The following is a 22,395-nucleotide window of genomic DNA, read 5'->3' as shown; positions in this document are numbered from 1 at the left end:
TCTAATGATGACCTTAGTACAGAAGAAACCTCAATGAATCAGCCTCATAATGACAACTTCTTCAGGAAGTTGATCAAGGAACAAGAGCGTCTCATGTTGGGCAAGAAGGAATGTAAGACAAATGAAACGAAAAAAGAGGATTTATTGCTTAGCAGGAGATCCATTAAGGTATGACCCTTCTACTCGTTTGATCATACGGCTCACATCCTACTGGTACACTTCTGTTAGTGACCCTCTCTTTATCTTTTCAAAGCCAAAGCTGACAGCACAACAACAATATGAGTCCTTAGACAGCAGCAGAGGGGGTTCTTCTGAGAAGTCTGAACGCGTACAGGTCCCAAGGTATTCTGTTATTTTGGTAATCATCAATCACCATTGACCACGGCTACATTTCAAAATGGGGTGTAGATTGCAAGTTTATCAGGATCTCATTAGCTCCTTCATGATATCGTGTTTAAATATTCATATACAACATAGATCGTGTGAAAAGAAGCCATATTTCTGTGCTGCTTGGTGTGATTCTCAATATTTGATCTTATACGGGGTTCTTTGTTCAGGATGGAGCATGAAACTTTGATGAAGACTGCCAAGGACAAGCAAGCAGCTGAAATGAAAAGAACGAAGGCCCTGTTGGGGCAAGAAATGGAGCAATTCAAGTCAGAGTTAGACTTTCAGATCCAAGAAGAGAACAAGAAGCTGAAGGAGGACCTGGAGGAAAGCCAGAGGGTAACCAGACAATTTTGACCTGTTCTTTATTTATTGCAGAAAATGATCCAGCTCTTGACAGAAAAAAGCCACGTACATTTGGCTTTTTAAAAAAAAAAAAAAAACTTTGCTTTTTCCTCGCTATAACTCATCCACAAAAAAATCGAACTCTAAACGGGTTTGCAGTAAAGTGCGCTGGAGCATGTTATATTCAAAGGTTGGTCTAAATCTGTGTCTATACCTGTTTGTATGAAGGTGAACATACAGAACTGGAGGAAGAAGTACATAGCAGACTACAAGAAAAAGGTTACTGGGCACACGTTCAAATCTTCATTTTCTTTAAATATGACTTAAAAGTCGGACTTGTGTTATTTGGTGGTGAACTGACCACTTGTGTTTCTCTAGCTGGCTGATGCTCTCCAGGAGACTCGAGTTGAAATGCAACAGGATCATCAGAAGAAAGTGGAGATGCTGAGGTTGGACAACTTGAGAGAGATAAACAACATCAGACAGAAATACATGGATGAGGTCGGCATTTGCAACTGGATGCAGGAAAAGGGGATCCAGGATCCTGAGTCCTGATCTCTCCTCTTATGTTTAATTCAGGAGTCAGCTTTGAGGCAGAGTTTGTTGGCTTCAATGCAGGAAGAGAGAGAAGCTCTGCAGGCTTCCCATTGTGAACAACTGGGGAGCCTTCGTTTACAGTTTGACCAGCAGATGGAACAGATGAAGCTGGAACACTCCCAGAAGGTGAGAGGAGTGCACGTGTCCTGTGCCAGACCAGTGGTGGTGTGACGCGACTGTGACAAAAACTGAGTTGTGGAAATCACTGACTTACCCAGAGGATATGCTGCAGACAAGCCTTTTCTGATCAGAACTGTGCTCTTAAACACTGTAGAACACGTGCACTAAAGGTTTTGTCTACCTATTAGAAAGCAGATCTGGTGAGTAGGAAGGAAATGCTTATGGAAGAACTGGAAGTCGACAGACAGATAGGGGTGAGATACATTAAAAACACTCATTCAGATGAAGATCAGGTGTTCAAACTAACATTGGTGTCAAATTTAAGGTCAAAACCTATTTTATACATTATCACAGGGACTCACAGATTTGTGCTGGACCTTCCACGTATACATTAAGAGTGAGATCTGTCCTTGTTTATGTCTCCAGACTTTGAACCAACGTAGACAAGACAATCAGCTAAAGCAGGACCTGGAGAAGACAACAAAGGATAGGTGGGACATGTCTAGGAGGGAGGAAGAAACGCTAAAGGAGACAAGTGACAAAGCTCTGAAAACGGGCCAAGCAGCAAGACCAGTGCAGGAGCAACTGGAGAAGAGGGTGGGACAACTGGAGAAGGAATACAAACACCTCGCCTCCAGCCTGGAGATGGAGATGGACAAAATGAAAGCAGCGAATGCCCAGGAGAGGGTGGCTTCTCACAAAAAAATGGGGTCCTCCTTGCACCTTGAGGATAATGAGCAGGTAAAGCGTGGCCGAACCCGCCGCCATTACTGAGATGAGGCTGACTAAATTGGCAACAACTACAGCCTTTTTTTTTGACAAGCTGGGAACATATGGAGCATTATCCAGATGCTGCAGCTAATTCCACATTCACCAGCTGTTTGATTGTCCACCTTTGTGTGTCGTCAGGCCTTAATCCATCTCCAAAAGGTTAGAAGTTTTCTGGAGGGGGAGCTGTGCAACGTGTCAGGAGGGAAGGCAAAGAACGAGCGTGAGGAGACCGTGGAGAAGATGCAGAGGCTCCAGCAAGAATTTAAAAGAGAAAAGGAAGAGAAAAATGGACTCAGGAAAGAGAAGAAGCAACTGAAGAAGAAGACAGAGCAACTGGAGCAGCGGATAGAGCAACTGGAGAAGAGGGCGGAGCACTTGGATAATAAAAATAACCGTGCTAGTGACAGATTGGGGTAAAATATAACATTCATACATCCATGTGTTAGTTTTGCTTTGCTTTTTATTTTCGGGAGAGTGCTTTAATTGGAAGTGTTGCTTCCTCCTCTCCAGACCTGGCAGAGTCATGGACAACCCACCGCTTTCTGCTCGTTATGTCAGAAATGACAACATGGAGTAAGTCCTGAAACGTGGCGTTAAAATGGCATTTCTGTGCTCCTTTAATGGGAACTGCTGGAATTGTGCGTTAAACTCATCCCTTATTCCTTTATATCTTTTGGTGCATGCTTTATCACTGGTGAAGCTCAGCCAACAATATCTCCCAGGTTCCTCTCCAAGAAGAAAGTTTGATTCATCAGATGAACATTAATCAGGTAATAGAGATACAGACCAGCAGTGACATGGTGGAGATAGAAAACCAAACTCTTGAAATGGTATGCTAAAATGAATGATCTATAGTTTGTCACATGCAAAGCCACCTCTCCAGATGTGCACAGGGAGCCCTAATGGCCCATCATGCTTGGTGAGATATCCCAAGACCTTTGGAGTGAACTGTTGTCCGTGTGGCCCCACGTATGGACACCCCAGCCCACTATTGCAAGGCACGACCACAGACTCATACTTAAAGTAGAACGTGACATTTATGGTTTGTATTAAATGCTTTTATTCATGTTGGTCATTTTGGTGTTTTTCAGGAACAACTGGAAGCTCTTTTACTGTGAATCCACTCCAGTGTTATCCGTCAAACGTGCCTTCAGGGTAATTATTCTAACATTAGTCCCGCTCAACTGCTGCCGTGTGGGTCGCCGAGGCGTTATTTAATGCCAATGATTGCTAAAGTGTCCCGCTTTCTGGGCTTGAAAACAGAAATCTATTCTTCTGACACCAATATCTCATTCTGTTGTGTACTAATCTATATGTAGGAGGTGTAATCTGTAAAGAAAGACAAAGATGGCAAAGCTAAAACAGCTCTAAACTTTGGGAACTTACAATGAAACAATTCAAAAAGGGGCACTGTGATGGAATAGTTAAAGTTTGTATGAATATTTGACTCTGAACTAAGCAACAGTTTTAAAGTGCTGTGTGTGTGTGTGTGTGTGTGTTTGCGTCGCAGTGTGTGTAACCTGCATTTTGTGTAGAGTTCAGGAGACATCAACAGTTACAGGGAGGCCCTCAAAGTCAACAGCACCGAGAGCTGGTGGGACAAACACAAGAGAGCCTTGTAACTCCGTCCTGGGACCACATCAGTCCCCCAGCAGATCCAGAGGTTTTTCCCAACAACTCACTTCTAAGTGATGATTGCTGCAATCCTTTTTGAAATAAAATGTGTTTTAATTGTGAAAAGAAAGGGCTTGTGTTATAATGGATAAGAGTTTGATATTTTACAAAGTGAACAACAGCAACTGCATCCTTGGAATGGGCACTAATAGCATGATATATGTACGCTGAGTAGAGATCTCTCTGCATGCTTCCATGCATGTATCCCGACCGTCTGATTAAATAAACCATCTCCTACGCAGATTCATCGTTTACTTTTCGAATCGGCTAAAAATTCTGAAACAGACCACAAGCATTGTCAGCCTACAGAGGAGAGTGAATAAAATAATGTATCAAACTATGTGATGCCAAACATCCTGAAGTGCTGACTTCAACAATTCTTCAAAATTCTTCTTCTGCAATGATGTCAGAGTTCTGGAATTTTGAGGAAAATGAATGTGATCAACCGGGTAACGTTTTAGGCCATGATATTCACATCCACAGAAGGTACTATCGGTTGCCCCGAGGAACTCTGCAGCTTGCCAGAATGAACAAAGTACTACTGGCTGTGGAGACGGGGACTGTGTCAAGGTGCAAAGGCCTGACACTGGATGAGATCGAAGTTGACTGTTACGGCCACCTAACAAGGGCCCCGGCATCAGTGGCCGGTAACACGAAAAAAATATCCAAAAATAAAGTGGTATTTTTCACGGATAAAAGCCTGGATTAGTTGTTATAACAGTCTAACAAATAAAAAGGTCTAAAAGGCCAGTAAAATAAAATAGACAAACGCGAAGGGAGGTTCACAAGGCCAACCAGACAGTGGGCTGTTGGACTTGGAGAACCCCGGCAAAAAAAATCAGAAGCCACCAAAAGACTGGACACCCACAGATTGCCATGTACCGTATTTTCACGACTATAAGGCGCACCTAAAAGCCTAGAATTTTCCAAAAGATCGACGGTGCTCCTTTTAACGCGGTGAGCCTTTTATATGGATTACGGTAATGTTGGTTAATCGCGGCTACCGAAGTCAGTAGGCGTGGCCGAAGTAACAGCAGTAAGAACGATAATCAGGAATTCCAGTCCCGTCCCAAACCATTTCTGTGTGTAAAGACCCCAAAATGACTACTTGCAAGAGACACACTTACGACTGAAGGCTATCAGTCACGCAGTTGAACACGGCAATAGAGCAGCGGCAAGAGAATTTAACGTTAACCAGTCAATGGTGCGGAAGTGGAGGAAGCAACAAGACGACCTGCACCAGGTAAAGAAGACTAAACGGACTAAAGATGAGTGAGTGGCTGAGAGAAATTTACGTCAAGAGACCTGGTGGCTTTTTTCACGCATCTCCGTCCCTATTGATCTGCGACTCCATGTGCACCCATATCACCGATGGTGTAAAAAAACAATTCACTAACTAACACTAATTCAGTTCTTGCCGTTATTCCGGGTGGATTAACAAAGGAACTGCAGCCGCTAGATATTGGTGTCGACAGGGCATTCAAAGCTAGACTGCGAACTGCGTGGAAGCGGTGGATGACAGCAGGCGAACACACGTTCACCAAGACGGGGAGACAGCGCCGAGCAGCATACGCCACTATCTGCCAGTGGATCGTAAATGCCTGGGCTGATGTATTAGTCTCGACCGTGGTCCGAGCTTTCAGGAAGGCAGGGATTGTCACTGAAATGCCAGACAACACCAGCGACATTGACCCTGATGACGACTTTGACGAGACGGAGACGGCCATGTTGGATGCCGTATTAGCACAACTGTTCAATTCGGACATCGAAGAGGAAAAATTTGAGGGATTCCTGGATGAGGAATGAACTGATAAAGTGAGCTTTACGTGTTTCTTTTGTTTGTTTACAACTTAACAAGGCTGGTCATACTGTGAATATGGACATTACCGTTTGAACAACGTTGTTATATTGCTATTGTTATATTGCTATTGCTTTGCACTACTTCGAGAGTTTGAGTTACCGTATATTATGCTTGCACTAAGGTTTGATTTACCACAACGGTACTACGCGATAAAAATGTTGCACTAAATCGAAGATTTATTAAACTCCACTATCCACTAAGTGATACAAATGTTGCACTACCTGTTATCACTCGCTGTTATTAAAAGAACTGTGTTACCCGAAAACACTACGTCACTCGGGGAAAATAATAAAACAGTTGTTTATTCATTTTGGGAGTGAACGGAGTTGTGAGAACGCCGGTTTGTATTCGATTAATAAAGTTTGACTGACTTATCTGGCTGTTTTATTGACATTCCCTTTAGCGCAGCTCAATCTAGTGAATGCGCCATGAAACCCCAGGCACTACCGTAGTTTCTATGCTATGCGCGTTATAACGCGGTGTGCTCTATGTATGAAAACGGGTCTAAAATAGGCCGTTAACTGAAGATACGCCCTGTAATATGGTGCGCCTTATGGTCGTGAAAATACGGTATACCAGGGGGCACACCTCCTCTGATTTACTATTTTCATATTAAGGGAGGCAACAGAATCAAGTGTGATTCTCAGTGAGGTTGCTGCACCTTCAGCAATAAAGTCACCCTCAGCAGGGCTAAGATTATATTGATTGATCCCTGGGGAAACATACGGTGGTCCTGGGATTAGCACAGAGATCGCTTCCTTAAACTTAGCTCCAGCATTATCTGAAAGACATCTGCTATAGTAAGACTCTAGATTACTCCTAGATTCCTCACAGAGAGACTAGATGTTAATGAGATACCATCTAGAGTGAGCATAGAGACCAGTCCATGATCTGAAGCTATGAGAAGATCATTAGTAACTTTAAGAAGTGCTGTTTCTGTGCTGTGATGAGCTCTAAAGCCTGACTGAAACATCTCAAACAGGCTGTTCCTCTGCAGGTGCTCCAGTAACTGAGTCACCACCACCTTCTCTAGAACTTAAGAGATAAAAGGAAGGTTGGATATCAGCCTATAATTTGCTAATACGTCAGGATCCAGTGATGGTTTTTAAAGCAACGGCTTAATCACTGCCACCTTGTAGGACCGGGGTCCATAACCTGACACTAAAGAACCATTGATCTGGTCCAGGATAGAACTGCCTATCAATGGTAAAACATCCTTCAACAGGTGTGTTGGGATGGGATCTAAAGGACACGTGGTGGTCTTGGATTTCTACGTGGATCTAAAACACTGTGACTCTTGGTTAATTTGGCCACAGTGCTGAAAATAAACCTGGGGTTGCTCTTATTTTCCTCAATTAAAGAAGAAAAATAAGCTTGTTCTAGCCTTGTGGAGGGCCTTTTTGTAAACTAATAGACAGTCTTTCCAGGCTACATGATAGTTGTCTATTTTACAAGAATGCCCCTTCCTTTCCAGTCTTCGCACTTTCTGCTTGAGGGTCCTGATATGTGAATTATACCAGGGGGCACACCTCCTCTGATTTACTATTTTCTTTTTCAGGGGGGCAACAGAATCAAGTGTGATTCTCAGTGAGGTTGCTGCACCTTCAGCAATAGAGTCGACCTCAGCAGGGCTAAGATTATAATGATTGATCCCTGGGGAAACACACAGTGGTCCTGGGATCAGCACAGGGATCACTTCCTTAAACTTAGCTACAGCATTATCTGAAAGACATCTGCTATAGTCAGACTGAGCTCTGAGCATAGAAGAATCCTTAATCATAATGTAAAAGTGATCAAAGAATGGTCTGACAGGAGTGGGTTCTGAGGGAACACTGACACATGTTCTACCTCAACACCATAAATCAGGACTAGATCTGGGGTGTGGTTGAAGCTATGAGTTGGTTGGTTTATCTGCTGGAGGAAACAAACTGACTCAAGTAATGAAATGAAGCTATTTCTAAAGCTGTCATTTATAACGTCCATATGGATATTAAAGTCTCCAATGATAATGACTGTGTCCGTTCTAAGGACCAAGTCAGATAAGAAATCAGAGAACTCAGACAGGAACTCTGAATGTGGCCCAGCAGGGGGCCGATATACAACTACAAACAGAAGTGGCTTTTCTATCTTCCAGTTCAGATGGGTGATGCCAAGAGTCAGGCTTTCAAATGAACTGAAGCTATGTTTTGGTCTGGGATTAATTAATAACTTGGAGTGATAGATTGCTGCCACTCCCCCTCCTCAACCAGTAACACGTGGAATATGATAGTTAAGATGGGTAGGAGGAGTAGATTCATTTAAGCCAGGGGTCGGCAACCCGCGGCTCTGGAGCCGCATGCGGCTCTTTGGCGCCGCCCTAGTGGCTCCCTGGAGCTTTTTCAAAATATGAAAATGGAAATTGTTTTAATATAATTTTTGTAGGAGAAAAACGTGACAAACATTCTTAAAGTTTTCAACATCCCACGATAATGGAAGTTAAACTTAAAGCACCATCGTACAGCAGAGTGGTCACATGGGGCGTCATTCTCTCCAGGATGCGCGGCAGGAAAATAAACATTTCATCATTGTAACTGTCTGAGAGACATGTTAATTGAAAAATTCAGTCAATATTTATTTTACATTTTCAAAATGGTCATAATTTCATTTAATGTCTCAATTCGTTATTGTTGAAATGGCTTAAAAATGTATTGTTCTTTATGTATGTTTCCTTTGATAGGTCACTTGTAGGGTTCTTTTCAAAAGACATCTGTATGATGCGTGGCCATTATTTCATTGGACCGTTGTAGCTACAATCATGAATGCTCATTATGTATTTGTGGCCTACTTACCATTTGGAAAGTAGGCTAATACAGCTAATATAGACACTTACTGCCTGTGTTGCCTTCATTATAAGGCTTTTAATTTTTTGCGGCTCCAGACAGATTGGTTTCTTGTTTTTTTGGTCCAATATGGCTCTTTCAACATTTTGGGTTGCCGACCCGATTTAAGCTAACATACTCCTCCTGAAGCCAGGTCTCAGTAAGACAAAATAAATCAATGTGATGATCCACTATCAGGTCATGTACTAACAGGGATTTACACAAAAGAGATCTAATATTTAACAGTCCACACTTAATTGTGATATTAGTTTCTCCAACTTTCTCCAACGCTCCCCTGCTCTGTGCTTGGTGAACTTTTAACCGTGGAACAGAGACTACCTCTATAGTGTTAAATAAACCAAAACCAAATTTACGTTTCCGTCTCGCCAGCAGCCGTAAATTTGCTTCTATGTCGCCCGCTCTGGCCCCCGGAATGCTCTTAACTATGGTCGCTGGAGTCGCCAATTACCAGGGTCGGTTTCTCAGCGGGTGTGTCGCCGAGTGGGAAAAGCGGTTAGCCACGGGAAGCGGGTGGTGGGGCACCGTGGGCCTTTGTTTGGGGCTCCGCTTCCTACGAACCGTCTCCCAGCCGCCCTGGCTAGCCGGCTGCTGCCGGGGGCCGCTAGCTGTAGCTACGCTAGGCGGCTCCGCAGCAGCTAGCTTCTCCTGGCTACCTGACGCAACTCCAGCTAACTGAGGAACCGCGTCTCAAGATCGCTAAGTCTCGCCTCCATAGCCGTAAATAAACTACACTTTCTGCACCTATTCCCTTCACTAAGGGAGGCAGAGGAGTAACTAAACATTTCACACGCTGAACAGACAAAGACACCGAGTGAAACAGACGGTGAGGCCATGCTAGCGCTGATAATCGGCGAAGCCCCGTATTTGTTTAATATGGGTTATTTCTCACTGTTGTTATCAGGTGACTCGAATGTCCCAAGTGTTCAAATTAAAGTGAATACAACACACACTTGTTCCCTATTCACTACTCACTACATGGGGACATGGATTGAGTGAACTACGTAGCGCACTCAATTCAAAATTAGCTTTCGGACACTACGGCGCACGTAAAATGACGTAATGTTGTCGCATAATAATAACGAACCGTTCCCCGGGAAAAGTGGCCAGGTCCATTTAATTATTTTAACCCATCCGAAACATACCCAAACACATTCAGCGCTTGTTTCTTTGAAAGTGCAATATTTTACCCTATTATTATCTTTATATAATAATAATAGATTAAAATATTAATGTCAATAACAATAACATAACACTTCCTTATTATCTCAAATAATTAGTGTCCGGTGACATTTTCGTGCCATGACATGATGGTACATTCTCAAATATCTATATAAGTAATACAGGAATTTTACATACAGGAATTTTACATCACATTGGATAAATGCAATTTCTTTATGTGTGTGTTTATGTAAATAGTTTTCATTTCAAAATCAAAAACTGTATCAATTAAATTTACACTTTGAATAAAGCATTTGTTATCAACCATATGATGCGAAGAAAGCAATCTTTGATGGAAGTTGATTTAAACAATTTAATATTACCAACAGAACAGTACAATTATACAATTTAATATATACTTTTTTACATTTTTTCTTTGATTTGCTCTAAGAGATCTAAAAGTCTCTCATCCCTGGCTACCTCTTGTGTTGCCCTTTCCTCGGCCCTCTCTAGCAGCTCCAGGATCCTATCGCGCCGCTGGCGCTTGCGTGTTGCTGGCCCTGGTTGCTCCTCTTCTGTCCCTGACTCACCATCAGGTCTCTCCAGGACTGAATGTGAGGAGCCTGACGTAGAATGGCCCTCCACCCAGGCTGAGGCAACGAGGCATGGGGGCCGAATGGAGGGCCTGCCACCTATTGCCTCATCCATGAGCGGGAACTATTTCCATTTGTCAGCTGTGACCTCCCCAGACTCAGTCCCAGACCCTGATGGTGGTCTCCGAAGTTCCTACAAATAGGGAATAAGCGAATAATTCAAACAGTAATGCAACATTTCCTATAATTATTAGTCTGTTACATTTAGACCAAATTTAAAGCAATTATTACAAACCTTGTAGGTTTTTTTAAGGTTCTCCCACTTTTTGGCTGCTCGTGCTGGAGTCAGCTTTCCAGTGAGGCCAATTTCCCTCAGCACAGCTCTACAAATTGGAACAAGGACATAAACAAATTGCAGAAGTCCATCAGTTTAGTTTCTGGATTGTGATCACACCAGATTCCAATTTACAGCAATACAATACAGTATTTAATAACATTTTGCCACCACCCACTCCCATCCTGCTGCAGCAGAAAACCTCTTCCCGGAGAAGAGGTGGTCCTTCTCCATCCGGCATCGGATCATCATATTTATATCATCGTCACTCCCTTAAGAAATCAGTTCAAGCCATCAGTCTGCGTTATATTAATACCACTCCTACAGTACCTTAAATTTGCATTTGAAATGCACCGACTCTAGTACGGCAGAATTAAAGCGGTACGTAATCTAATAAGATGCTTATAGTCGCGTATATATAAATAAAGGCAAAAACATTTAAAATGGAGGCAGCAATGTTCAACTAAAGTGAAAGAATTTTACGCTCTAGTAAGATATGTGAAACAAATACCATATAATAATAATAACATAATATTACATACATTTGTACGTCATGTCTGCTCGTTTACCCGCCATCGACAGATTACCACGTGATACCGTAAAGCCTGATGGGATATATTACCGAGCCCATGTGCATCGGTTGTACATACACTACTTTTTGCAGTGCATTGTGGGATACATTGAGTGCACTCGCAATGCTCACTAAGAATTCGGACGTCCACGCGATTGAGTGCACTATGTAGGGTATAGGGGGTGGTTTCGGACACAGCCCAAGTGTTCAATATTAAATGAATACAACACCCGTGCACAATGCAACCAACGAACGATTGAGAAGACAGGAAGTGACGCAATACGTTGCCAGCTCGGAAGGGTCGTCGTTTGGGCAGAATAATGTGAAATTAAAGATCAAATGGCTTTTTTAAACAGATCTGTGATGGCTGAACAAGACTGATGTGGCAGTAACACCAACGTGTGCATCAACTCTCCAGCTAACACGCATTATTTCATTAGTATTATTCATCTTATTCATTATGGCCCTCAGGAATTTAATCATCCTCATTGTAAACAAGTGCGTGACGATGAAAAAGAGCAATAAACCTGATGGATATTCTGCCCCCTGCTGGGTGGAAGACGTTATGACCAAAAACAGAACAACAAAGTGCAGAATACACTTTAGTAGTGTTCAGTCATATTTACATCCATCAGTACTCACCTGTACCTGGACATTCTGCACACATTCATGTTTAAAATGGTGTTGAAACACCTTTAACGATTTTAAACACTCATCAAAGTCAGTGTTTTCAGATTCTGTGATTTCACACTGGACATAATGTGAATGAGGTACATCAACAAATCCTCTTTACTCAAACATAAGTTTCTACATCCAAAGCACTCCTGATGAACTCAAATAAAAGCCTAACAAACTCAGTACCAACATTAGATAAATAAGATGCAAAGAGACATATTGCTCAGTGCTTTTTAATAGAAGAAATCAGAATTATAAGCATCAATTATGCAGGTGTGTTAAAAGAAAAACACTGGAACATTCTGGACGGACTGGAACAATCAAACTGGGAACAGAACCTGGATTTAAAAAAACAAAAAAACAAACCTAAACAACAAACCAAAGAAAACAATCCCCTAAAGCAGCAATTAAAGAGTTTCTCTTCAGCTTCTTTTGTAAAGACTGAAAACGAAATATTCATAGTGGTCTGTTCAAAGCCACGCATATCTCAACTTAGTTGGCTGGCGAGTCCCAGCTGGTTGGGGATCTTGTTCTGGGTAGGGTGGGCTAAGTTCTGGGTAGGGTGGGCTAAGGTCTGGGTAGGGTGGGCGAAGGTTCGGGTAGGGTGGGCTAAGGTCTGGGTGGGGTGGGCTAAGGTCTGGGAATGGGGCACGCTCACGTGGGGGCATCCGACAGACCTGTGCATATGTCAGTTTGGAGCCCACCTGAACAGTCAGAGCAGAAGGATTTCGTTTCCAACATGAGCATCGCTGCAACAGCTCTGGTAAAACCAGATTAATATGGGCTGACAATTCTGTGACCTCACGGACCCTGAATAACCCGGCTTGCTGGCTTTGAGAAGACTCTGTTCAACCAGTTCAGGACGACTCAAATAAAACAAGGTTGCGTCTGACAGTGAGTGTTTATGACATTATTAGTAAATGTACCTTGTTCTCAGTTGCAGGTACGGTTGCTGTGGAAACATTCACAGCAGAAAGAGAAGGGAAGTTGGCCTCCCCGATCTCAGGAAGAGGTGACGGCTTCCTCTCTGCGTCCTATAAAGCAGCACTGGGTCAATGTGGAAACTGAGCACTGGTGTGTCCACAAGGCAAAACCAGCAGTTGCTTACCAGCTCCTTTGTCTTGTCTGCTTCCCTCTGTTGGTATCTTCTCCCCATGCTGACGCGTCCTCTCCTGCAGAAAGGAGAAGTCACAACTGCTCTGGTCCCCATAAATAATCTGAATTCCCGGGAAGGGAATTAAAAGCATCTTCACAAACATTAAACGATGGCTAGAATACCTTTGTAGTCTGGGAGGTTTGGCTGACAGTCCTGGCAAAGTTTTCTGGCAACATAAAAGTTAATAATCTGGTCATGATACAAACATATAGATTGGTATCATAAACATATATCATTGTGTGTATATATTGTATATACCCATCACAGTTTTATTCGCGACTTAAGCACTTCTGGTTGGATGCTAACTGCATTTCGTTGCCTTGTACTTGTGACATGTGTAATGACAATAAAGTTTAATCTAATCTAATCTAATCTAATCTAATCTAATCTAATGAAAACATGATTTCACATAGTGAGGCGATGTTCATGGGACTACTGTAATAAATCTGGAACTACTTTTTTAAAATGAACACTGCCACCTACTGGACATATGGTGTCTGCACATTTAGCTTTATCTATTTAAAAAGGACACAATGTGGAAAATGTTGTCAGGCCAAAGACAACTGAGACAACAAGTGTGGATCTGGCTAACACTTACAGGCTGTGGGCAGTCTCTGGGAACCTTGGAGGGCTGGAGCTCCGACACTGGCCCTGGGATGTCCACACCTCTGCCTGTCTGTGGGGACTCAGCCTGGGGTGTTCCCTGGGACCACACCATTCCCTTCGTCTTGTCCCCACTGTTGCCCCCTTCAGCCATCACCAGACAGACGGACTCAATCTTGGGTGGAGTGGAAGCATCTCCACAAGCACCAGGGGGCAAAGTTTGTATGGCAACATCCTGACGCTCAGGTCTCGGGGGGGCCAGGTCTTCAGGTGCACTGTAAAAACAAATTGAGACAGAGGGATCATCGCCCTCTTCTCGGCTCGGGATTTTCCGGATGCGTGAATTCGCTGGAAGCCACGAACGTTTGAGCTCCGCATTTTCCTGCCACTCAAAGTGGGATTTGGGGGATCTACGGTGAGTTTCTGGACCGTACAATTTTCCTGGATTGTTGAGAGACGAGGTCGTGACATCGGTGTGATGGGAGGAAACAGTATCCGGTGAGGATATTGTGGTCACACGCACATCGACCTCACTCAGTAAAGACAATTCAGGAGGTGTTGAGAATAATCCAGAGACTGGTCCAGGAGGAGGTGTTGGGAATAAATCAGGGTCTGGTCCAGGAGGAGGTGTTGGGAATAAATCGGGGTCTGGTCCAGGAGGAAGTGTTTGGAATAATCCAGTGTCTGTTTCAGGAGGAGGTGTTAGTAACTCGGTTTGCAGCACAGTGGATGGACCAGGCTCATCTGTTGCCCACTGGTTCTGCTCCTGCTCAAGGTCATCAGCATCAATGGGACGGATGCTGTAGAAGCTGTTTGACCCATCTGGAGTGTTTTCCTCTCCGCCTGTGCTCAGTCTGTCCAGCGCCACACAGGGATCTGATTCAAGGGTGGGCCCGACACGTGTTGGGTTCCTAATAACCTCAGGTTCCTCCTTACACCTGCTGTCTCCTTTAAGCTCTGCATCCAACCATGCCTGCTGGGTTCCTGCGGTGGTGTGCTGCCTGTGCTCCACCATCACCGTCCTCCATCCACTGTAGTGCAGGATGTCTGACAGACTGCTGATGTCACTGTCGATGCCGCTGATGCTTTCGCTGTCGCTGTCGCTGTCGCTCCACTCGTCAGTCTTACTACAGCAGCACCCCATCTTCTACAGCCTGAAGCAGAAACAACAAAAAAGCCACTGCCATGACCACACACACTCAAACAGTCATCAACAGATCCGTTCGCTGCTCCAGCCTCATGGAGAAAGAGGAAAGTTCTGCCTCGCCCCCTCCCCAGCCCAGACTAGCACAGGTGAGGGGCTCACGCCCCTGCCAATCATCAGGGCGTGAGCAAGGCCCAGTTAGGCTACAGTTTGAGAGGGGCCGGCACATGCTACACAAGCCCCGCCCCCACCTGCTTCACTGTGACTTGCATCAAACCAGCCTAACCCTCATGTGCACGAGCCCCGCGCACGAGTCTGCACTGACATGAAGAAGCGCCACCACATTAGCAGAATTGGATTCATATTGAAAACATTTCGACTCTGGTAGAGCTGCCAGCAGAGCTCAACTTGATCCCAACCATCAACTCCCAGTTACTGACCTTTGGACCTTTAACGAGCGTGCACGTCAGTACGAAGCTTGTCTCTTTTAGAGGGTGATACTCGGTGGGAGGGTCAAAGAATGAGGCAGCAGAGCTGATTCTGGATCAAAAATCTGCAGTTGGAGAGAGATGAGTTGTCTTGGTGTAGTGATGGTTTCAGCTTAACCTTTAACGATTAATGTCTGTAGGTGTAGCAGCAACACTTTAGAAGAAAGACTTTTTTCTTTGAATCAAAGCTTACAACTTGAAAGGCTGCTGTGCTTTACATCAAAGCCACTGGACGCGTCACGTGCACCACCGAGACAATAGAGACCACAACCACCAGACAGAACCTCTTCCAAAGAAAGAGAGCGTAGATAAACACTTTGCTTTTGAAGCTTTAAATTCAAGATGTTTAAAATGATAATTTTTTACTCTTTTTGAATTTGATGCCTGACCCCCTTTTAAGGAAAAGAAGAAATCTGAAGGAGCTCCACAGCTGAGGGCCGTCTCCCTGGGATCTCAGGGGCAAATGACAAATTCTAAATTGCAAGTAGCAGATATGAACAGGGAAATGCTACGTTATCTGCTTATTCTGTTTCAAATAATCTGATGAGATAGGTGGGGAGTTAATTGAGTTGGGGATAGACAGATGGAATATTAGTGTTGTTAGTATGATACTTGAGTTCTTTAGATATTGTTTTCAATTCAGGACTCTGCCGCCTTGAGTTGGCTTTTGCGAAGACAGAAATGTTGACAACAGTGTGGACCAAGGTGGGAAATTAGTTTTATTTACATACACATACACACACACACATATACTTGTCTTTATCAGCCTGTGAGGGCACCATTCCCCCATTCTTTGTAAGGACCACCTTTTCCACTGATGTTACAATAGTGCAAAATACAAAAGTCTCACAAAATGGGCGTATAGAGCTAGACTGTCACTTTAAATGGGAGAAAACACAAGGTTAAAAAACTAAACAACTCCTGACCAACTTGCGGGGACCATCCTGTTACTAGGTAGATTTCGGATAGAGGAAATGTTTCCTCACCGTTTCTACTCAATTATATATAAAGAAATTGTGTGGATTTTTTTTGTTTTCATATGGAGATTCATATTTAGTTAGCATTATACATCATGTAATTCTTGTGTTGGTATTAATTACTTCTTGAATATTTATTAATAAATTTTTTTTTTGTTTTTTATTAATTATAAAAATTGTTCTTAACTTATAAATGTGGGGTTTTGGCATCAATATAATGTTTAATGTTACATTTGTGTCTTCTTCAATTTTAAATCTGTTCCAGTAAAATACAATAAAATGCCCAAAATAAACATTAGTACACATAGAATTTTTTTAAATTCAAACAAGTAACTCCAAACAGTAGGACAAACCTTGCCAGTAACCCTAAAACTTAATGTTTACAGTACAGTTCAAAAACAAGAAAAATCAAAGCTCACAAGCAGCCAATGTCAAAGTGTAGGGTAATATTAAAGAAGTAAGACTATAGCATATCCCATCTGTCTTCATTCCTTTCTTGCGAACTTCTTTACCTGCAATAGAAGTCACAATGAATTTTCACAATGAATTAAGTGTTTAAGCTTGAGATTTTTAATTATTTATCTGCAGATCAGCTGAGGGAGATTATTTTTGTACATGTAGCGAGAGTAAAAATCAAGTCAGAAATGTAATCTAAAAATGCAAAGATTGAATAATATTTGGAAAATGAAGGGAATCTCTAAACTGTATAGTTTTAATTAGATAACATTGACATCTCCATTAATGTGATTTGTTACCATATAAAAATATACACAATGGCACAGTATGCAACATCAACCTTTTACTTACCTGGATATTGCCTTTATAAAGTAAAAAAAAAACAGAAAAATAATTAATAACTGCAAAACAAAATGGAAGAGACATAAGTTTACCTGTCTTCTTAACGTTCCTGGGAACAGGATGTTGCTCACTACTGACTCAGTGTCAACTTCTATAACTAAAAACATGCATATATTATGACATAAGCTCTTTGTAAGCCATTTTTTTTACTCTAAGTCATCAGCCTTCTTTAAGAGACAACCCACTCAACTAATGTAATAGAGTGTTCATTATACTATGCTGCACTATACTAGAAGACAAGAAAGTGTTTATAATGAATGGGATAAATAGTAACAATAAAAACTATAAACGAACAAGTTATTATCAGTGATTATGTTTGTTATTTTAATTACATTTTTGCCCTTAACATTTCCCAAATATGTATATATTATTATGTATTTCAATCATGATAGTTAGTTGACTTTTTAATTGGCGGTTATAGACAAGACAAATTAATACCTTTATACCTTCCACCTGATCCACAGTCCCTTCCAGGGGTTCTTCTCCAGTGCTGTCTGGGGCAGTTTGATTTCCTTTTTCCTGAGACATCGCAGCTGTTACCAGAAAAAGAACAACTGCTACTGTTGTGATATCATTATTACTATCATCTTATGATAAAATTGAAAGTCCTTAAAAACAAACAAAAAAAACCCCTCCTTGGCTGACACCTCAGCTGTAAACAAGCTGCATACAGCTTTGGTCAAATGAGAGACTTAGTAAATATTTAGCAATATTTAGTTGTTATTAGAGTGTCATCACTTTTTTCACAAAAAATGGAGAAGCATATTGTTATAGCCTGGTTTCTCAAAATAACAAAAAATAAATAAATGTACATTTAAATATTGTAAACTAACTCATCTATACTGGCAGTAAATTAAAATTGAAAAAAAAAATCATCCTTGTGAAGACAACCATTCACGTGATTACACATGTACATGTGCTCTTTGGCTACAAGTCTACAAAAGGACTGCATTCTTCTAAAACACAGGGGAAAAAACCAAACAGAAAAAAGCCACTCAAATTACATATAAAGAGTTTAACTTTAACTGAAGTACTACATTATTACCTTTAATCAATGGATATTGTATTTTTTCACTATTGTGACTTTTCGTTCAATTAACAGATAATCTAATGCTTGGTTAGCTTGAAAACATCACAAACAAGCACACTTGTCACTACCATTTATAAAAGTTAAAAAAGTTAAAAAACTTCAAACGTCTTACCAATATAGAAGACCTTTTTGTGTTGGCCATGTGCAGCAATCCACAATTGTGTCGTTCTGCTTCTTTAGCCAGGATGAACTTTAAACTCAGAAATATCAACAAGTGAGCATCTTTATGGAGAATATTGGGGGTATTTGTCAATGAAAATATTACACTTGGTGAGGATACTAATTAAGTGAAAACATTTTGTATAAACCTACTTAGTTACAAGAATGAAAGTTCACGAAATAGTTGAAATCATTTTAAATCCAGTGAGAGAAAGAGCTGCCCAGGTGCTTAATTGATTGAAGGGGCATGTTACGGTTCGTGGTGGTTTAGGACCCGAACGCAGGCAAGACGCAGTGATGAACGATCCAAAAAATGGTTTTATTAAACAAACACAAAAGGGCAGCCACAAAAATCTCAAAAAACCAACAAAGTTACCAGATCCACCTAATCACACAAAATCCTCCAACACTGATAGGCCGGAGTCTTAGGCCTTAAATAGGCGGCTGATCACTGATGTCCTGCAGGTGCGCCAACAGGTGGCCGGAGCATGGCTCCACCACGCCCCCTGCAGGACAAACACAACTGGGAATCCTGGATCACAACAGGGCACCTTCTATGAAGTGTCAGAGTCTTAGTCTCTTATTTTATCATGTATATTAGAATGTTTAAAAATATGTAAGAACAGTGAAATTGTTTTAATCAACATATTTAACAATTCTAAACAACACTAAAACAGTTACATAATAAAACTTCAAAATTTCTTGAAACAAAAACAATTGCTAATTAAATAAAAGTGGGCAGAGAAAAAATTCTGCAGGACCTTATTAATCAAAGTGAGCTTAAGTCTTGCGTTTCTCAATTGCAATCCTGTTGTAAACATGGTACTTAACATCTTTCCATGTTCATTTATGGAGAACTGTTTCTGCCTTAATTGCATCAACACACAATGGTTTCCCGGGAACTTTCTGTAAAATGATGTTGTTCCCTAACTGTCTCCAGACAGCTGCCTTCTCTTCTTCACTCCGATGGTCTCTGTTGAAACGGTTTTCGGATGTCTGTAGCTGCAACAGAAATTAAACTTTGTAGTTACTGTAAAGCTAGTATATCATCTCGTATATCACTTAACAGCAGATACATTACAATGTACATCCAAGTGTTTCACTTTTTTTTACTGATTTCTGTCTGTAGGATTAGACCTTCATTGCTCTCGTCCTCTCTCCTCTGATCCCCTCCTGTCTTGTTCACCTCTTTCTCTCTCCATGTTTCTCCCCTATCCTCTCCCTCTTTTCTCTCTCCCTCTATCTTCCTCTCATATTCTACCATATCTTCTCTCCCACCATCTGATTTGTAGAGTTTTGAATCATCCATTAACCCCATAAATTCTGTAGTTTTTATATTTACTTATCTGCTGGTATCACTGGCTCCATAGTTACACCCTGACTTTTGACCCCATTGACTCCTGCCACTGTTGCTTGCTGGGGAGTCTCAAATGCCTCAAGAAAATCTAGATAACAATGATGCCCACAAGACAAAGGAGAGCCAGAACAACTCTACCTGGCAATTTTGACGGTTCTGGAACAGAACTGTTGTCTTTTAGACAGTTGTCTTCTTCTGCAATAAAAATCAAGTATTTTAAATGAGAATTAACTACAAAAACACAATTAGAATCTTACAGTACGGACATTAAAATAAAGTTTTGGTCATACCATCTGAATCTTTAGTCATCTTTTTGCCCTTCTTTCCTTTGAAGCAGCCTTTGTTATATAGAAATTAAAATATTATTAATTTAAATTCGTCATGATTGAGTAATTTCAATATTAATGAATCTAAGTGTCAACTTTACCCGTGCAGAGGAGGATAAGCAGACAGGTGTTTAGATTTCTTCTTCTTTTCTTGGGCACATCTGAGTTTGGTAATATTATAGTATTTAATAATTTTGTTATGAATCCTTCTAAACAAGAAACCAAAGTAGAAGTGAAAACTACAGGGCAGTTAGCATTATCTTACCTGTTGTCTCTGTGTCCTTTGAGGGATCTAATACTGCTGTGGAATTAGTGGATATATTTTAAAATTTATTAGATTAACTACACTTGATATTGAAAAATAACATACACGACATGTGAAATATTCAGAAAGTACAGGGAAAAATGCAGATGTAAAGCAGAAAAACTGTACAACAGATGACAAGTAGACAGAAGCTTACCTGTTTCAGTCGATCTTTTGGCAACATCGAACACCATGACTCCTGCAGTTGAAGCCTGCTTATTAGAGATGTCTACTTCCTCTATAAAAAAAACAAACAAACAATCATAGAGTGTATTTTCACTCATAGTATTTGATCGCCAATCACTGATTTATCTGATACAATGCTAAAGTGAGATTAAAAGCTTAAATGAAAAAAATGGATCTGCAAATACTTTTCCTGGCAATAAATAAAATGAGATCAATAGATTAATACTTACCATCCATGTCTGAAGCTTGGTTTTTGCGTTTTTTTGAACGTGGTGGCTGGCACTTTGCCACTTCCTCTTCCTTCTGGTGTTAAGAGAATGTGTTAGTTTGCAGGTGTCTGGCCAGTTTGCTTTGTGGTTTTTTGCAGTAAAGACAATATTAATAATGTCTTTTGTCCCATCTTCTCTTTGGTCCTTTAGTACAGCTTTTGACTGTTACCTTTGAAACACTTTCCTTGTGCCCTTCAGTGGCATCAACATCTTCAGGTGCATCTTCAGGTGCACTGTTAAAAGGTGCCTGCTCCTCCTCCTCATCATCAAAATGTGTGGATGATGAAGGGACATAGTTGCTGCCCCGGTTCTCACCTGATGGTGACAGATAGTCACCCGGGACACTAAGATTCTGAAAGATAAGGACTAAATGAGTTCATTTAAATTATTTTATTTAAGTCAAACCCAACTGTTCAATTACTGGATAGCTTGATAGAAAAATAGCTTAGTAATAAGTTATACAACCAATAACCAGAATGAGCAGAAACCTTGGAGTAAACAAATACATACCAATTCCTTCTCTTCACTCATCTTATCACCAGTAAACAAAATCAACCTTCAAACAACCTTTGCACACCTAAATTTTTTTTTAATGTTTGAGATGATTAAATTCAAACATGTGCAGTATTTATATTTAAAACATAATGGCATATATAAAAAAACCAGACAGAATCAACTAATTGGCCTGAGAAGCTTCACTCAAAACATGGATGATCTTTATACTTACGCCAACCGCACAAAAAGACAATTTGATATTATTCACATATTACAATCATAGTTCCACTGCTTTTCCACATCCTAGCCAATAACAGAGCAATTACTCACAAGCTAGCTGGCAATAGCAATATAATTACTAATTCTTAATCACAGTGTCAGTTTAACATCATAGGAATTCTGCACAACTAATTATTAAAAACACAAAAAAGCCATCATAAGATCAAAAAAATGTCTTAACATTTTTAAACTGTGATGATAGATTTACGTGTAGTGGGAAAGACGCATATTATGTGGAACTGAATGATGGGGGAAATTTATTTACAGTGATCCCTCGTTTATCGCGGGAGTTGCGTTCCAAAATAACACGCGAAAAGTGAAATCCGTGAAGTAGTCAGCTTTATTTTTTTAATTATTTACAATGCAATACTGAACTATAGAATGAAACCAAAATCAAAACCTGTTTTAAAGCCCAAAATTTGTTTAAAACAATAATTTAATCTAGTAATACAAGGTGGAAACATTGTCACTCGCGTATTTCCCAGTCCCAGCTGAGCCTCTGCGTCCTGACTCCGCTCCGCTGGAGCGTCTGTTTCTACTGAAGGCGCAGGAGTCTTTCTCCCAGAGAAGAACATTGTTATGGGCAGTTGTTGGCGCTCTTTCTTTTTCTGAGCAAGATTTTTAATAAACGGATATGCCACCTTCGATTATATTTGAGAACTGCAATGAACGACTCGCAAAAAAATCCTTGAAAGCAGCGAAGCCGTGAAAAGATGAACGCGATTATAGCGAGAGGATC

The 22,395-nt window shown here is 41.2% G+C and overlaps 2 protein-coding genes across 2 annotated transcripts; one reads left to right on the top strand and one right to left on the bottom strand.

The window, feature by feature from the left end:
- The first annotated feature begins 274 nt into the window (after positions 1-274).
- LOC115248220 (trichohyalin-like) lies at positions 275-4,049 on the top strand. The gene is made up of 13 exons (XM_029831825.1): positions 275-342; positions 558-726; positions 961-1,011; positions 1,111-1,233; positions 1,312-1,455; positions 1,638-1,703; positions 1,876-2,190; positions 2,359-2,633; positions 2,731-2,793; positions 2,921-2,990; positions 3,104-3,218; positions 3,312-3,375; positions 3,731-4,049. The coding sequence occupies exons 2-13, from the start codon at positions 559-561 to the stop codon at positions 3,753-3,755; spliced, it is 1,479 nt and encodes a 492-aa protein (XP_029687685.1). The 5' UTR covers positions 275-342; position 558; the 3' UTR covers positions 3,756-4,049.
- Positions 4,050-10,151: 6,102 nt separating this feature from the next.
- LOC105419499 (ras-associated and pleckstrin homology domains-containing protein 1-like) lies at positions 10,152-21,523 on the bottom strand. The gene is made up of 10 exons (XM_029831826.1): positions 21,052-21,523; positions 20,844-20,916; positions 20,585-20,663; positions 15,309-15,421; positions 14,828-14,878; positions 13,720-14,797; positions 13,244-13,287; positions 13,074-13,137; positions 12,892-12,999; positions 10,152-10,768 (listed from the first exon to the last, which is right to left on the bottom strand). Exons 5-10 carry the CDS (start codon positions 14,866-14,868, stop codon positions 10,694-10,696), a joined length of 1,410 nt encoding a protein of 469 aa, XP_029687686.1. The 5' UTR covers positions 14,869-14,878; positions 15,309-15,421; positions 20,585-20,663; positions 20,844-20,916; positions 21,052-21,523; the 3' UTR covers positions 10,152-10,693.
- Between the last annotated feature and the right edge of the window lie 872 nt (positions 21,524-22,395).

This window comes from Takifugu rubripes, unplaced genomic scaffold (genome assembly GCF_901000725.2).
Source record: "Takifugu rubripes unplaced genomic scaffold, fTakRub1.2, whole genome shotgun sequence".
NCBI lineage: Eukaryota > Metazoa > Chordata > Actinopteri > Tetraodontiformes > Tetraodontidae > Takifugu > Takifugu rubripes.
Note: the sequence above shows the minus strand (reverse complement) of the source record. Positions and strands in the feature narration are given on the sequence as shown.